General features: G+C 53.2%; 1 protein-coding gene across 1 annotated transcript in view; it reads right to left on the bottom strand.

Moving 5' to 3' along the window:
* The window catches only part of AFF4 (AF4/FMR2 family member 4), a 47,079-nt gene extending 41,512 nt beyond the window's left edge, over positions 1 to 5,567 (bottom strand). Inside the window, exon 1 of the mRNA XM_039559926.1 lies at positions 5,299 to 5,567. Within this exon, the coding sequence (XP_039415860.1) occupies positions 5,299 to 5,471 (173 nt within the window). The 5' untranslated portion in view covers positions 5,472 to 5,567. The remainder of the gene's footprint in view (positions 1 to 5,298) is intronic.
* Positions 5,568 to 18,334: the final 12,767 nt, after the last annotated feature.

Genomic DNA, 18,334 nt, shown 5'->3' with positions numbered 1-18,334 from the left:
GCTGCTCCTGCGCCTTTGGGATTTCCTGAACACTTCCTCCTCCGTGAGTTCCTCTGCAGGCAAACCATACAAAGGGAATTGTGGACTCTTATCTCTTCATCCTCCTCGCTTTAATGATTTGTGCACATCAAAGCCTGATTAAAACCATTTAAGCACTTCCATCACTGAAATCTCTTTAACGTCTTTTGGAAATTAAATTAAATGCAGAAACAAAAAAACCTCCATGTGAATACACAAATCTGGACAATTATGGTTTGAGCTTTTATAGTAATGTCAGCATGAATGGGGAAATACATGCGAGCACACAGTATTTTGAAGCGTAATTTATATAAAAACATAGCAGACAACGGATATAAATATCAAATACTCATTTAAATCAGACACCTTCAACAGGATCACACCAAGGAAAGTGAACATTAGGAATTTCAAAGGAAATGAAGTGGAAAGTTGAATGACTGTTCAACGGTGTGAAATTTCCACAGGAACCAACTGTTGAGGGAAATATCTACTCTGGAACAATTTACCTCGGTGAAATCTTAGAATCCCAGCTAAGGACAAGTGGAAGGAGTTTCCTCTGTCTCAGGAGTTTAACTTGTTACTGGTCACAAACATTGTTTTCCCAATGTCTGGTTCTGCAAATTAAACATCCTTTATTTTCTTCTTAAACTGGAAAATGTCTGTCAATAAAGTGAAGTATGACCCAACTACAGTGAGGCACCACGGCCTCGCCCCCAATTCCAGGAGATGACAAAGTGACACCAAAACCTGGCTGCCCTCTCATTTTAACACCACACACAGCAAAGGTTACAGAGTTGGAAAAGCTCAACGTTTTGGGATGTGCTTTGGTTTTGAGACCTTCTCTGACACTTCCAAACCCTCAGCCACCCCAGGAGCTGTAGGAGGGGCGGAACCATTCCAGGGCTCATTTCTGCCCCTCCGTGAGGAACCCACTGAGCTGGAACACTCAGGAAAGTTTCCAGCCCAAAGGACAAACAGCTTAAAGCTGCTCCTGGAAACTGCAAAACAACGTGAGAAACATCAATCCTTCAGAAACAACCACATTGAAGAGAACCACACCATTATCCTGCCTTTTGTCTCCTACCCCTTCATGTTCCCAGTGTAGCACTGGGAATGAACAGTGAGAAACTGCTGTGGGGCTGCAGAGGAGCACACCTATCCATAGGGAGAGATTTGGAATGATAAAACAGCCTCTCCTGGAAAACACGATCACTACAGGATTACACATTAGTAAAAGTACACTCTATTTGTTTAATTATAAAACATGAAAGCAGCACATTCAAGAAATTTATCAATAAATGTTGTGACATGAATAAAAACGAAGATGAACTTTTAAAAAAAAAAAAATCAGTAAAAGGGGGCTCTGAGCTGCCTCATGACGTGTTGTTTTCCGTGAAAAGATGAGCAGGAAGATTTCTCTTAATGAGCTGTTAACAGAAGAAAATTAGTTCAAGACTTCAGGGCAAGAACTTCCCTTATTCCATGTTTGTACAGTATGGAGTGCAAAGAGATATTTTTTCCTGCTGGTACCTGGTGCTACTGGCAGTTAATAACCCAGGTTTTACATTCATCAGCAAGAATTAATGAACCAAGTAAGAACAAGAGACAGGACAACCTGAGGAACTCCAAGCACTGGGGAGAAGTGGCAGTGTTAGGGAAAAGAGGCGTTTGAAAGATGGAGCTGAAGAAAGAAACTTGGAAAGTAGTAAAGGTCTGAGAGCCTGGGGAGATGGCAGACACCGAATGAGACACGAGTGCATGAGGCAAACAACCTCCCAGCTCCAGGAAACATAGAATTTTGGCCGCACGTCTGAGACTGGCCCAGCCCCAGGGAGCTGTGCCACGCCGAGCTCTGAGCACGGCACACGGTCACCTCAGAGCACCAGCAGTGCTCCAGACTGGGAAGTGTTAATTCAGCTGGAATATGGGCATCTAGTGCAAGCAGCTAAAAAGAGAATAAACCTGGATCCCTGCAGGAGAGAGCCACAGGCAGAGAACAGCACAACTTCAGCACTTGGGGCTGACTGCGCTCACGAGAGCGGCTCGGTGACAAGGAAGGAGCAGGGGCTGTGCACTTGGATTTCCTAAGCACTGACAGCAGCCCTGTCATTTCACAAGCTGCAGAGGGTCTCGTCAGTCATTAGTGATTGCACAGAAGGAACCATCCTGCAAGAGAAGAATAACTGCCACACGAGTTCTTTCATCCTGAGTTTTGCAATTCTATGAACTTGATTGCTTATTTTCTTAGTTTAACACAGTTAGCAAGATATTTCACTAATATCTAACCCTGCTCTAGCTAAATGGAATCTGTTAAAGTTTCTCGCCGCGTCTGCAGGGCTGCACCCTCTCCATCCTACAGCCTCTCCATCTCCCCACAGCTTGGAGTGATCTGTTCTCCCAGTTTAGAGAAGGTGACACCAACCTCACTTTGGTTTTGGTACAAACTCTGAGGCAGACACTGAAGGCAAAGGAAGACGAGGCCTTGGTGGGAAGGGACCTTAAAGCCCATCCAGTGCCACCCCTGCCAAGGGCAGGGACACCTCCCACTGTCCCAGGCTGCTCCAAGCCCCAGTGTCCAGCCTGGCCTTGGGCACTGCCAGGGATCCAGGGGCAGCCACAGCTGCTCTGGGCACCCTGTGCCAGGGCCTGCCCACCCTCCCAGGGAAGGATTTCTTCCGTGTATCTACTCTGAACTGAAGTTTAAGTATCTAAGCTCAAGTTTAGTTATTGCTGAGCCTCTGCTGAAGATAACTGAGACACCATAGTAGGAGAGAAAGGAAACAGGCCTGTAGAACAAACCACAGGCGAGTAACAAACCGAAATGATGTGGCCAAGAACAATTATTGCCACAGAAAAGAAACCTCAGTCACCAAATCTCCAGTCTATTCCTACATCCTCACCCGGGGGACTCCAAACACGACACTGCAACTCCTGCTCCTCCCAGCCCCACACACACATTGCTGGCACCTCTTGGAAGCTGCTCGAGCTCTCTCCACGTGCCCGATCTGCCCATGGCAGAGGTGCTGCTTTCCTGGCTCAGCTCCCAAGACTCAACTCTCAGTATTTCCGCCCTCAACACTGTACATTTCTGCCGATCTGGAGCAAAGATTTCTGGCTTGCCGTGTGGCTTCTCACACAGAAGCTGAGCCCAGGGGCTCAGTCTCGCTCCCTCCGTGTTTGACACAAGTCATAAAGCAACAACTGCAAAGACGTTTCGAGGCACTATCAGGGGCCTGAGACAGCTTTTGAGATCAAAGCTGAAATCCACTGTTTTCTTTCCTTGCTGTTCAACTGTACTGGAGTCTGGGGGCACTTTTGGGCGCCACAATATACAAAAGATACAAAGCTGGCAGCATCCAAAGAAGGGACGTGGGGATGGGGAAGGGTGGGGAAGGACCATGAAAGAGCTGCTGAGGGCACTGGGTTTGTTCTGGTAGAGAAGTGTGAGGTCAGAACACATCGGGGCCTCCAGCTCTGATCTCTGCTCCCTGGGACACGGACAGGACCCAGGGAGCAGCTGGAGCTGGGCCAGGGCAGGCTCAGGCTGAGATCAGGGAAAGCCTCTTCCCCCAGAGGCTGCTGGGCACTGCCCAGGCTCCCCAGGGAATGGGCACGGCCCCGAGGCTGCCAGAGCTCCAGGAGCGTTTGGACAGCGCTGCCAGGGATGCCCAGGCTGGGGTTGTTGGGGGGTCTGGGCAGGGACGGGGCTGGGACTGGGTGATCCCTGTGGGTCCCTTCCAGCTCAGGATATTCCAGGATTGTCTCACTCCCCAACAGGGGAGAGTCTGCTCTCACACAGAGCTGCAAACACACTGTGCAGGAGGCAGCAAATGACAAAAATTGACATTGATACATTAATAAAGCCAAGATATTAAGCAAGCCAAAAGATAAATTTTCCCTTTTGCTCCTGACCAACAAGACCTGTCCCAGTCTCAGCACAGCCACTAAACAACTCCAGTGTGACACCGAGACTGTCTCACACCTCGAGGCCGACACACAACAGCAGCACAGCACCGGGAGTTTAATCACGTTTCCCTCATTAGAGTAGACAATTAAATGACCGCTCAGGTACACAACCACTCCTGCAGAGCGCTTCACTAGACCCCGTTTTGCAAGAACTCCCCCAGGCTGCAAAGCCCCATTTGCCAGGGACCTGAGAGAAGAATTCGGTAGTTTTAAAGGAATGTCAGGAACTAGGAATACACCTGAGAGGAGTTCAGTAGCTGGGAGGGAGCCCAGGTGACAAATGAACACACAGGCCCCAGCAGAACCAGCTCATTCCAAAGAGTGGCACTGAGGAAGGGCCTGGGCAGTCCCACAGGGGGCAGGTGGGCACCTGCCTGCCAGCACTGGGAACACAGGAATGTTTCAAAGCACCGGCACTCCTGAGAAAATGACCAAACAAGGCCGTAATAAGGCGAGAGATGAGCTGGGGGCGGGGGCAGTGGGTCCCACACCTGCCCCTTTTCCCTTTCTACTGTACAGCATCTGCCCAGGCTGTGAGCGAGCTTTGGCACAAGCACTCAGTTCTCCCCCAAAATCCACTGAACCACTTGCTCATCTCCCAAAGAGAATCACAGGCACAGCACTGAATGCACCGGATACCCGGCTTACACCTCTCAACACTTTCTCGCTTTGTTTTGCTCATTGAAAAATGGCAAAAAAGGAAAAAAGTCAGCCCAGAGCCCAGGAATGTTAAGCGACTTTTACAAAGTCCAACACAACCCCCCCAAGGATGAGGCTTTACGGAACAGCCACCCGCTCACTCCGGGACGGGATTGTGTCCAGACCCGCGACTCTTCCCTCCCTCACCTTCGGCAGCAGCCGCCCGAAGCCAATTCCCCGAGCACGGCAGCCCCGCGAAGCCGCCCAGAGCCGCCCCCAGAGCCCCGCAGCCCGTGCCGGTGCCAAACCGGGAGAGCAAAGGGGAAGGAACAAAGCCCTGACCAAGGCAATGACCGGAACAGGATTCAATCCATCAGCGGGGAGGGCAGCGCAGCGGCCCCGCCCGCCCCGAGTCCCCGTTCCAGGGAATGCCCCGGGTTGCGCTGCCCGGGGAGGGACCCCCGCCCTCCCGGGGTGTCCCCCACCGCGGGGCGCGAGCGCGGGGAAAGCCGCGGGTCCCGGCGGGAGCTGTGCCTGCAGCGGCCGATGCGGCCCTCGGGCCCGCCGGTGCCGCCCAGGGGGCGGCCGGGATGTCCCGGGAGTGCCCGGGGCGGGGACGGCGCGGCCCCGGCGCTGCCCCGGTGCCGGCGGGAGGCCAGGCCCGGCCGCGCTCACCTGCGCTGGCCGCTCCGCGAGGCCCGGACCATCTCTTGGCTGCCGCCACCGGCGAACGACGGAGGAGCTGAGGAGCCGCCGGGGGGCGCGGGGCGGGGCGGGCCCGGCCCGGGGGAGGGGGGGGGGGCGGCTGCCAAGCGGGCGGCCGATCCGGAGGGGTCCCAGCGGTCCATGGCGGGCCGGCGCCGGGCTGGCGGCTCGCAGGGCTCGGGCAGGGCCGCGGCTTGGCCGGGGCTGCGCTGGGCCCGGTCCCGATCCCGATCCCGGCCCGGTCCCCCCTGGCGCTTCCCGGCGGCCCCCGCCCCGATCACGTGACGCGCGGGGAACCACGTGACCCCGGCGGAGCGCGCGCGTAGGGGGCGTGGCGCGGGTCAGGCCCCGCCTCCCCGCGGGATCGACCGGGAAACACCGGGACACACAGGGACAGACCGGGAAACACCGGGACACACCGGGATACACCGGGAAACACCAGGACACACAGGGACAGACCGGGAAACACCGGGACACACCGGGAAACACCGGGACACACAGGGACAGACCGGGAAACACCGGGATAGACCGGGACACACCGGGACAGACCGGGATAGACCGGGAAACACCGGGACACACCGGGACATACCGGGACACACCGGGAAACACCGGGACAGACCGGGACACCCCGGGACAGGCCGGCAGAGCGGGCAGCGCTCGGCCTGCAGAGGAGCAGCTTCGGGGTGACCCAGCTGGGGCCGCCCAGGGCCTGAAGGGGCAGCAGGAAAAGATGGAGAAAGAGGATTTCCAAGGGACGGAGGGGACAGGACCCAGGGAATGGCTTCCCAGTGCCAGAGGGCAGCAATGGATGGGAGATTGGGAATTCCTGGCTGGGAGGATGGGCAGGCCCTGGCACAGGGTGCCCAGAGCAGCTGGGGCTGCCCCTGGATCCCTGGCAGTGCCCAAGGCCAGGCTGGACATTGGGGCTTGGAGCAGCCTGGGACAGTGGGAGGTGTCCCTGCCATGGCAGGGCTGGCACGGGATGGGCTTTAAGGTCCTTCCAACCCAAACCATCCTGGGATTCTGGGATTGTTATAAATGTACTGTGGTGTTGGCTTTTTGCATGTTCCATCATTGTTATGGATGGATTGTGATGTTGTTTTTTTCATGTTCTTTAATGTGAGAAAAGCTTTGCCGAGGTTCTGTAACGTAATGCTGCAGAACGTCTGTAGTTTGGGTGACAGTTTGGGAAGGACGGGGGGGGTCTTCACATTCCTGGAAAAGGAGTGGACTAGAACATCTGAGCCTGGTGATACCAAGGTAACTCTTAAGAGGGAACTGGGGTTGATGCGCTGGGAAAACCCAAATGATTCAAGAGATACACCAAGAATCACACCTGACTGGGAAATAAAGCCAAGCTTATAGCAGTGGTTTCAAGTGTTGCCTGGACAAGTCCTGAGACACCTCCGGTACCCTCCTTGGGGAGGAATCCTTCCACTCCAAACAGGAGGATCAGGACTATTTCGGGCTGAGGGTTCTCATGTTCTGGCCTTAGCCTGTGATTTATTCAAAAAGGAGGAGGAATTGCTACCTCCAACAGTGCCACCTATGCGTGTTCACCCAGCTCCGACCCCGGGCTGGGGCTGCTTTTCTCCATCGTGGCTTTCTGTGCGATCGATCTTCGGCGCGGAATAAAATCTATTTCTTTATGTAATTTAATTGGCTGAATTTCTTTACCTCATTCATAACAATGACTGTAACATGCGAAAAGCCAACATCACAATCCCATTTATAACAGAGGGATCCGCCCGAGGCACCCGCGGTGCTGCGGTCCTGGCCGCGGAGTGATCTCGCCGAGGGACTATTTGTGATGCGCTCCTGCCCGCGGAGGGATCAGCGGTGATGCCGCCCCGCCCGCGGAGTGATCCGCGAGGGACTGTTTGTGATGCGCTCCTGCCCGCGGAGGGATCAGCGCTGATGCGACCCCAACCGCGGAGGGATCCGCCCGAGGGACTATTTGTGATGCGCCTGCCGGGAGGATCGCGGTGATGCCCCGCCCGCGAGTGATCCGCGAGGGACTATTTGTGATGCGCTCCTGCCCGCAGGGTCCGCGAGGGATCGCCGGAGGACGCGAGGACTATTTGTGATGCGCTCCTGCCCGCGGAGGGATCAGCGCTGATGCCGCCCAGGCCGCCAGGACTGCTCTCGCTCCCTTTTCCCGCTCTCCCCTCTGCTCCCAGCGCTTCTCCTGCAAAAGGGCACAGCTTTTCCTGGGCTCTTTTCCTGCCGGGCTGCAGCGAGCGCTCCCCTCAAGGAGAGGGGCAGCTTTGCTCGCGGCAGCAGCGATTAAACAGAGCAGGCCCGGAACGATTCCTGCTTAGCTGGGCTTTGATCATCATTCCTGAGCCAGCACGGCAGCAGTCGAGTGAGGCAGCGGCACAGAAGGAGGCTGCAGGCTCTGGGCCAGGCTGGGGAGGGGTTCCTCTGTAAAATAAGAACATGGAGAGACAAACCAGAAAGGGCAGGGAAAAAAGAAAAAGCCAAGACAAACTAAACTTTTTTTAAAAAAAATAATCCGGATCCAGAGGGACTTCTGGCTGGAGAACTTGGTGGGGAGCAATCCTGCCCCTCTGGGAGGCAATGCCAGGGCAACTCCAGCTGAAACCTGCACACAAACACCACAAAGATTTCAGATATTTGCAGGAAGCATCCACTTAGCAACTGCTGGTTAATCATTTATTCACTTTCCCATTAAATGGTACATTCAGTCCACAAGACTTCAACACCTTTCTGGTAGTTTTATTTACAGTCTGCAGCGTGTTCTGTAAAACACAGGAGTGCTCACAGACACACACACAACATAGGGATTTGCAAACATTTAAATAAGTACAGTTTATTCCAAAGGAAGTCTACGTACTGCTTTTTCCATAAAAATTATAAAAAATACTTTAGTTACTGTATTTTACCTAAACCAAGATACTTGAGAATTCTTCCACAAGTGATGCCCCCTCCCCACAAAGGGCACTGTTTGTGAAAAGAAGAAGAAGAAGAAATTCAGGAGACTGCATCACCAAATAAAATCCTAATGGCAACTGCTTCAATGCACCAGAAGAACAAAGAACTCCCACTCTGCATCCAGCAATCCCTGCTCTGCAGCCTGTCTGCATCTGCTTTTGTAGGGCTTGTGGGGCTTTTGCACTCACTTCCTTCTCCAGGGCAGTTCCCACAAACAAAGAATGACTGAATTTCTGCAGACTGTCACTCGGCAATCCTGCATTTCACACATCCAAAGGGAAACACTTTCCTTTGAGCCCTTTATTTCAAGGAGCCTCTTTTTTACTGAGCATCCAGTGAGAACAGTGCCCAGTTGTGGCTGTTATTATTTCTCTGCTTTTGCTGCGTGGCAATATTGTGCTGGAGCTCTGCAGAACACGCACTGCAGCCCTTGTCTCACTGGGGCACACCGAATTGACAAAAAAAAGGCACAAAGATGAAACTCCTAAAGCAGCAGCAGCCCCAAGTCACTGAGCTGCTGCTTCCCACCACCAACACTCTGTGTCTCAGCAAACACTTCCAACACATGAGCCAAGGCCACAGGGGAGTGAAAAGCCCAGAGCCTGCGGGCAGGACAAGCACTCCATTGATCAGTAACAAACCAACACAGCTCAGCTGGATGGTGCACTTAAGACTGGACCTGGAAGCATCAGGAAAAGCCATTGGAACACAAGCTCAGCAGCACAGAATCCATTTGTCACCAGCTGATGAGATGGGAGGCTCTGTGTGGGACACGCTGTGCATTCAGCTTCAACAATGCCACAGCTCCACAGCAGCGCTGAAAAACTTCTGCTTTTAACTGTTGGAGAGGATTTTCTCAATGGAAGTGAAGCTGTCATTAACAGAGGAACAGCACATGATGCACAGCATAACCTGCAATAAAAAGCTTTTGCTTTCCAGCATGTAAACATCCAGGTTACTGGACTTTAGCTCATATCAACGAATCTGATGATAGATTTTTTTTAAATTTTTCTTGGAACTAAAAAAGTAAAATCTTCCATAAAAGGATAAAGCACAAAAATACTCTCTCAGTAAGTCTCAGGAAGCCATTTAATGCCTTCCATGTCCTAGGAACAACTAGGCAAAACACTTGGAAAGTGTGAGCAGTAGAAATGTTGACCATTGAATGTTTGGCAGCCGTGTGCTCCAGCCCCTGGGAGGGGCTTGTCCCCCACTCCACACCAGTCCTGCAGCTCCCCAGCTATTTCTTCTTCTTCTTTGGGAGCTCATCCTTCCTCAGAGCTGCTGTCACTGCTGCTGCTGCTGCTGGAGGAGCTCGGATCCGAGTCGAAGTCGGAGGAGGAGGAAGAGCTGCTGGAGGAGGAGGAGGAGAAGGAAGAGCTGCTGGAGGAGGAGGAGGAGAAGGAGGAGGAGGAACTGTCCTCACTGTCACTGTCCTCGGAGGAGGTAGAGGAGTCCTGGCTGGCAGAGGAGGAGTCGCTGGCTGAGCTGTCACTGCTGCTGGAACTGGTCACACTTTTGGACCTGGGAGAGAACAAAGAGCTGAGCACAGCCCTGCCAGAGCCCACGGCACCGTGTTCTCTGCTCTGCTGTAATATTCCAAAGATCAATTAGTTGCCTTGAAAATTTCCAGGCCTCACCACCTAAGATGAATTCCTGTGCCCTCCCTCCCTTTCCCACTCCTGGATGAGTGGATTTTGGCCATTTGAGCAACAATGCAGTAACACAGTAGCATGACATAGCCCAGCAGGACTGCAGAGAGGGGCAGAGAGGGAAAGCTGGCCAGGATCTCGTTCCCAGCCCTGAGCAGGGGCTTTACTGGCCTGACTGTCCTGTACTACCCGAGCTCTGGGGACAATGAACCAGGCTCAGTCCCTGCCTCACCACGGCCACCCTGAAATTCTGGCACTGCAAGAGTCAGGGGAGATTTCAGCAGTGATTTCAGCAAGGTCAGAGCTGCTCCCAGCAAAAGCTGTTCTTAGACTACTCCTGGCAGAAGAACCCAGAGTACCTGCCACTGCAGGATGCTTGTGACTTCCAGGTGGAGGAGAAGGGTGGAAACAATCCAAGATGAAGACAGAATGATGAACACAGCAAAGAGGATTTCTGTATGCTCTGCACTGTTTTGTCACGTTCAGCCCTTCCTGGGCTGTTCTCTGCTTGTTGTTCTCAAGATCAACATCTCCGACTAAGGGGGGGTGATGTGAATTCCAAGGAAGTACAATTCAATTCTCCCCTAGATCTTTCCCTAAAGTACAAGATACTGATTCACCTCCCTTCCCACCAGAGTCAATCAAAGACTATCCAAAAACGTAAATTATGATAATGCGGAATCTGGTCTCCATTAGAAAAATTAATGTAGTATTTTTTATCAGAGCTTTGGTTAAATGTAACAACGCAGGAAGTGCCTGTGCTCAGGTTATTGGAGAGTGCGAGGTTTTCTCATCGCATCAGCCCTGTCAGCTGACAAATGTGGGTGTGCACTAAGGCACAAAGCACCGACGTTTGCACACTACAGCTGGAATCTGCTATCTCCGTGTGCAGACACAACCACTGCTCATTACAGATAAACCCACAAGGGCTGCTCCAACACTGACTTACCTGGGGAAAAACCAGCACTAAGAGGAGGAAAATAAAAAGCATGGGAGTAGTAGTTTCACCCTGACCAGCTCCATGAGATGGGCAGCAATCAGAGGATCCCCTGAGTAACTCTGAACTTGCTTTTCCTGATCACCTTTCACAGAATCCATAGCAGCAACCCATGGACATCCCGTGTGTAGGTTTATTCCAAAACCCACTCCCAGAAACATGAGGATATTGCACCTAAAGCTGCCTCTGCCAGAGGGAAGCAAGAGCTGGGGCTGGGAGAGGAAACAGGCAGGAACTTGCTCTCAGGAGAGGCAGCACTTGGGCTGCTGGCACTGCCAGCAGGAGGACGCAGGTGGGAGCAGGTAAAATTCCAATACAAAATGCAACTGGGGAATGTGACGGTGCAGAGGCTGTAGGTTGGCAGTCTAAGACTTTGGGGTTTATCACAGCTCTGTGAAAGCACCGAATTTCGCCAGCAGGTACCACTCATCCTCCTCAGGACAAGCTTCCAAGAGTTCATCTCTCAATCTGTGCCCCAGTGTGGGCCAAGTGCTGGTGGAGCCTGGGCTGGCACCCCGAGCTCTCACCCCCAGCTGGCACCCCCAGGGCTTTCCAACATGCCACTGCCACCCAAGCCACAATGGTGGGGCCTGAGGAAAGGAAGGAATGAGCAGGGACTTAGGACACAATCCTGCCCTTCAGACAGGCAGATTTACCTGTGCTCCAGTCCCAAGGGGGCTCTCAGTGGATAACTCAAGCATCCCACGTGGGACACGGGGGCCAAGGAGCAGCTGGAGGCAGCTCTGTCCCCGGGGCTCCCAGGGCTCTGCAGCAGCTGCTCTGCCCCAGCCTGTTCTTCTGCTGAGGCCTGGGCTCCCTCAGTACTGCTTAGATCAAAACAAACACACTCTGGGCAAAAGAGTTCCTGCTCCTCCTGCCAGAACCCAAGCTTTTACAGAGTTTTATTTTAAATCTGGAAGTTATAAATTTGCTGCATTCCCCACATTTAATTCTTCTCATATTAAAATAAAAATCTAAATAGCAAACCATCTGGAAAGGAATTTATATTGATGGACTCTGTGCCTGCATAGAAGCTGGAGAATCATTCAAATTTACAAGAGTTTTAAAATTTCAAGGGAAAAGTGCCCAAACCACCCCCTTCTCCACGAACCCTTCTGCTCTGCTCATTGTTGCGCTGGTTTGGAGCACAAATACTCTGTAAATCATGATGCCAGCACAGGCTGCAGCACCTGAGGAAGCTGAGGCAGGAAGAGGCCTGAGCTGCCCAGCTCAAAACCAGTTAATTCGTGATCTCACCAGTCCCGAGTAACTGCAGCAATAAACTGGCACTTCTGGGAAAGCAGCCTTGGCTAAACCACACGGAGCCAGCAGCCCAGCATTCCAACAAAGCACATTCCACAGGGCAGCCTGGAATAAAGGAGCCCTTTGGACTTCTGCTCTGCCTTATTTCCTGCCTTCCACACCCAGCAAAGGCCTGCCCTTGAAACACCTCCTGAAAACGGGCTGAGATCAGACTGCGAGACAGAGAACTGACAGTAAAGGGGAAGAGATGCTGGGGCTGGTACTGCTCAGCCTTTCCCCGGAGTCAAACTCCCAACACGATGCCAGCAGTGTCAGAGCCACAGCTCTGGCTGCTCCTCCTTTCCATTTGCTAAGAAAGCAAATTCCCAAGTAAACATAAAGTACAAACAATGTGCAAAGAGTTCTTGGCTCCAACCAGGACTTGGAGAGGGGCAGGGTTATTTCCTGGATTTTGGTTTAGTTTGGGATCGAGGGGGTTTTGTTTGGTTATGGGCTTGGAGTTTTTTAGATGTTTTATTGCATTCTCTACACAGAGCTTGAGAGAGAGAGAACTGGCAGGAGAAGGGAATGAAAACAGCACAAGTCAGAGCAGGATGGGCAGGTGGAGCACTGAGGGAGCAGAACCCCTGAGCCAGTCTTGTTTCAGAGACTCCTGATGCCCTCTGAGGCAGAAATAGGAAGACTTTTATTACTACAGCAAGATCACGCAGGGGGAGGAAAATCAGCAGGGAGGAAAACAGAGAGTAAAAACTTGAGAGTTTTTGGACAGGGAGGAGTAGAAATTCTCCAGATGTCTGTCAGACAAAAGCCTCTAACAGGCTCAAAGCAGTAAAACCAAAAATAATTTGCAAAGTTGACTTTTGCCACCCCCCCTGCAAAAGTCCTGCTGGAACAGCCAGTGCAGGACCAGTCCCCACTGGTGCAGGACCGGTCCCCACCGGTCCCCACATACCCTTTTTTCTTGGTCTTCTTTTCTGCAGCACTTTCTCCAGCGCTAATTAAGGGGGGAAAAGTAATGGCTCTGATGAATGCAATAGGAAAATGAAATAACAGCAGCACAGTGAGGCTGAGTTCAATATTCCAAGGGCACTGGGCAGCTCAGTGCCGTGCAAAGCAGAGCAAAGGGGAGGAAAACCCAGCAATTCACCTCTCATTTTCTGTGCTATTTATGCTCTACTCTCCCCTTTGCCTCCTTTTGTATGGACAGCAGCAGCTGGGATGCAAAAGGCACAGGAGAAAAGGGTACAAAATTTGTGTGTAGCCATATTTAGCAATATCTGAATTGATTGAAATAAAGGGTAAAAGCTTGACTCAGCCTGTAACTTTCACCTTTCTTTCAAGTGCAAAAAGAAGCAGAAAAATCCATTCCTGTTGATGCTTTCCAGGTATGTGCCTTCCAGATTCCCAGGTGTTCATCCCCTCACAGAGTTTTAGTGGTGACACAGAAGAAAGTTCTTTGTGTGCTGCCAGAAAAATGAGATTTCTCCAATTTTTTATTTTCACACCTAAAGTATGAAAACATTATCATCACACAGAAGAGTTCTGCACACTCTCCTGTGGGCAAGGGGAAGATTCCCTGATAGGCAGATTCCAACCCCTCCTGTCCATATTTACATCCCTAAGGCCTCAGACCCTCTATAGGTAACCACGGGGTTCCCAGGTGAGAGGAGTCACTGTGAGAACAGAATTAAACTCCAAAGCACCTCTGAGGAGACAGCGCCTGACTCTGGGAGTGCCTCCCTCTCACGTGGAAGGTGTGGGTTACTCAGGAGTTACTCCAGGAGTTCCTACTCTGCCCAGGCCAGGCCTGCTCCGGACACTCCCCATGCCCTCAGAGCCACAAACCCAGCTCAGGGCTGGGCTCAGAGCTCCAACACCACCAGCAATGAGCACTCCCTGAGCCCCCTGCCCTCCCAGCCCTGCTCTAGGCTGGGCAGGCACTGAGGGGCTCACTGACACCTCCAGTGTGGCTCTTTAAAGGTGGTGGCACAGGTGCTCCGCAGCAGACCTGTGCGAGACCCAACTTCTCCACGGGCAAGGAAGAACCTCCCAAAGCAGGTGACACAAAAAGCTCTGGTGTGGCCCAGGGACTGCTCAAGGTCACAACCAAAATTAGTTCTGAGCTCAGGGTGGTGTCACTTCAGTTCCCTGCCACTGCTGCCACCTTCAGCTTTTGTTCCAGGTACCAAAATATGAATTTTTCAAGGCCAGCCCATCTAAACTATCTGAAATTGCAGCCTGGCCGATCTCGGGAGCTCCCAGACTCACTCATGAGGATGAAGTGACAGACCAGCAGTGAGCACTTCTCCCTCTTCCAGCCAAGCTGTGAATTGCTCCTCCCTCGGCTTCAGCAACCACTTTTCGTGCCAGTTCCTGAAGAGAATCTTGTGCTGAACATCCATCACTTTTTCAATGCAGAGCATTTGGCTTCATCCTCAAGCCCTAGAAATACTCAGCTAAACCAGCACTAAAACCTGATTAAACTCGCATCCTGCACAGCACAATGAACTTGGACTTGGGCAGGAATCAGAATATCTGGGAATGAAGAGAACCCAAGAGCTCGGAGAGGTTTGCTTTGCCCTTGTCCTGCCTTGGGCTCCTGGCTCTGCCCCAGCAGTTACAATAAGCAGAGCAGTGACCTCCCCTCCCCTCCTCATCAACACAAACCCCCAAAAGCAGAGTTTGTCTCTCTCAGACCCACCTTGAGCTGTGTCCGCAGGAACAACGAGGCTGTTGAAAGCAGCAACCCCACAGCTCGGCGTCTGCAGGGCTGCACCCGCTCCCACCAGCAGACACTCCCATGGAAGCTACAAGGGTGAGGCTCAAGCCCCAAAGCCGAGGTAATGAACAGGAGAACATCAGCTCTGCTCAGCAGCTGCAGCTCTACAAACACCACGCCAGCACCAACGAGCTGACACTGAGGAAAAGCACAAAACTGAAGGAAACTTTTAGCAGGGATCAGTGACCCCAAGCCGGGAGCAAAGGCTGACAAAGGGACAGCTCAGCACAGACCCAGCGGGCACAAAGACATCCAAGCTAAGAGAGGAGTCCTTAACTCGAAGGAAACAGCAACTTAAAAGAACACTTTGAAATCCCAAGTTGCTTTCCTCTGGAAAACAGGAAAGCGATTATTCCCATACAGAAGTTGTCCACATCCTGCAGACTGTGATTAGGCAAAGCCCCCAAACACAGTCAAAACTATTGAAACAAGAGAAATCAATTAATTTAAGGAAAAAAACAACACCCAAGCCAACAGAGAATTGGAAAACCAACACCAGCACTACCCGGGAGTGGGACACGCATTTGCTGCGCTTCACAAACAAGCAAAACCGCGGTTTCCTCGTTTCAGGGCTCTGCAATCAGATCCCTTCGGTGCGGAGGGAATTGCAACATCCCCGTCCGAGCCAAAGGCGCTCTCTTGGCTTTCCTTTGCTTTTCTGACGGTTCTGGAAGCAAACCACAACAACGTGACGCGGAGGTCATTTTTGCCGGTTTCAGCGCTGAGGAGCTCCCGACGCTGCCCAGCGGCGGCACCGAGCGCCCGAGGCCAGCAGCTTCCTCCGCCCCTGCCCGAGCGCTGCCGCTCCCCGAGCAGCGCCCTGAGCTGCAAAGGACCCGCCGGCATCCCCGAGTCCAAGCCCCGGCCGCGCACGGGACACCCCGAGGCCGCGATCGTTTCACCTCAACCGTGTTTTGGGGCGGTTTCCCCTCAGCGGAGCTGCGCTGCCACAGGACGCAACGCAGCGGCGTGGAAGGCTCACAGCGCCGGGAAAGCTCCGGGCCCCGCGGCCCTACCCGTGCTCGCCGCTCCCCAGCCCATGCCCGCCCGGCGCGGCCCCCCCGGTCCCACTCACGCCTGTCTGCGGGCAATCAGCCGGTGCATGGGCGTCGCCATCTTAGCGCCCGGGACGGAAGTGAGGGTGCGGCGGGGCACGCCGGGAGGTGCGGCGGCCGCGGGACATGCCGGGACACTCCGCCCGGTGGGCCGGGTGCGGCCGCCATTGAGAGCGAGTCCTCCGGGACCATAGAGAACAACTCATCGGGGATCATAGAGAGCGAGTCCTCCGGGAGCATAGAGAGCGAGTCCTCCAAGACCATAGAGAGCGAGTCCTCCAAGACCATAGAGAGCGAGGCCTCCGTGACCATAGAGAACAAACCCTCCGGCAGCCAGAGAGGCCGCGCCCGGGGGACTGCACTCTATCGTACCCCGTGCCGCTCCCGCCTTGTCATTGCAGCGCCCGGGCCTTGTCCCGGTCCCTGTCCCGGTCCCTGTTCCTGTCCCTGTCCCGGTCTCTGTCCCGGTCTCTGTCCCTGTCCCGTCTCTGTCTCTGTCCCGGTCCTTGTTCCTGTTCCGGTCCCCGTCCCTGTTCCTGTCCCGATCCCGGTCCCGGTCCCGGTCCCTCTCCCTGTCCCTTTGCGGTTTGGTTGGTGGGCAGTCATCCAGCTCTGATGGTTTAATTTGTAAACATGTGATATCTAATAATCTTTCAGGTTCGATGGAAAACTGTGGAACCAGAAGTAAAGGAAATTTATAATTTTAATATTTATTTCCCTGCAAAATCTTGAGGTAACGGAAGTGGTGGAAATGGCTCCTGGGTGACTTCGGTAGCACAGGGAGGTGGGATTTCGGAGAACTGGGTTGTTTGTGGTGTGATTCACATCAGAGCTTGGGGCAACCTGATTCCCAGATCCCTCAGCCGAGGCGATCACAAAGCCCTTTCCTATTTGAATATCCCAGAATAGCCCGGTGAACCTTACGCCAGGTGACGTGTGAGGGCTATTTACAGCAGCCCGAGGAAGAGCCTGTGACGGATACCGGCCAGGGATTATTTAAGCCCCCGTTCGGGGTCGTGTTTGGCCTGCGTTAATGAATTCCGAGGCTGGACTGGAATTGCAGTGAACTGTAAACTGAGGCGGGAGCTTCTGGGAGAGCACTGGCACACACCGTGGTGCTGGATTTCCACTGAAATCATGTATCTGTTTCTTACCCAGATCACAGGAAAAGGAGGGTGTCAAGTGTGCCAGGCAAGGATTTATGTGTGAGTAGGTTTTGGGCGAGTCTGAGGGCTGCAGGCTGAGATCAGGAGTGACCACGGCACGGAGCGAGTAAAACTCTGAACGGAGCACAGGGTGGAGGCTCCGGGGAACACAGGGTGTGCCCAGAACTGTCTGTGGGGCTGGCAGGGCCCCTCTCCCCACCTCCCTCCCTCCCCTCCCTCCCGTGCCCAGGGCAGCAGCCCTGGCAAAGCCCCAGGATCATGTCCCAGCCCAGGGTCACTCCGGGGCGCTCCGGCCCGCTCTGACGCCAGGCTCCGCTCCCTGTCTCTCTTTGGAAAAGCAAAATGAAAATCCTAAAAGGAAGCTGGGTTCCCAGGGCTGTGGGTTGTGCAACATTCCCCACGCGGAGCAGCAGCCGGGGCCGTTCCTTGGCACCTCGTGCTACGCTCAAGGACGTCCGAGGTCAAAGGCTTCATTAATATTCTGTCATTAGCACCGTGATGCAATTCCCGCGGCAATTCCCAGCCCACCGGCACTGCCAGAGCGGCATCACCGGGACGGCTGAGCCATGCCGCGGCTCTGGGGCAGGAGTCCTTCCTGCCGGCACCAGTGAGCTTCTCTGCCGTGCGTTTTCCGTGTCCCTAAAACAAGGAGCAGCGATGTAAACACAGCGCTGGGGACTCGGCGACGCGCAGTGTTGGCGTGTTTCGTCACGGAATTGAAAGCATTCCCAAACATCCCGTTCCACGAAAGTCATGGATGTAAGGATCAGGATTAGGTTTGTGTTAGGATGAATGCACCAGTCCCTCGTGCTTTCATCCCAAAATGCTTCCCCCAGCAGAACCTTTCACACTGCCAAGGTGAGCAGCTCCACTTTTCTCTGCCCCCTCCTCCACTGCTGCCACCATGGAACGTGCTGGAAGTTCTAGGGATTTTTTTTTTTTTTTTAAATTGTTTAGCTCTTTAGGGATTCCTGATCCCTAAAAAGACTTTTCTCCCACGTGCCCACAAATCACTTGGGGGCCAAACACTGCCCAATGTATCTGTACTCATCCAAACTGCAGTGAGAGGGGCCCAGTGAGATATAAAAACATTAAAATATCCCGTAATGATTATAGACCAAGTGTACTGTAAATACTAC

The sequence above is a fragment of the Corvus cornix genome, chromosome 13, assembly GCF_000738735.6.
Source record: "Corvus cornix cornix isolate S_Up_H32 chromosome 13, ASM73873v5, whole genome shotgun sequence".
Classification (NCBI taxonomy): Eukaryota; Metazoa; Chordata; class Aves; order Passeriformes; family Corvidae; genus Corvus; species Corvus cornix.
Note: the sequence above shows the minus strand (reverse complement) of the source record. Positions and strands in the feature narration are given on the sequence as shown.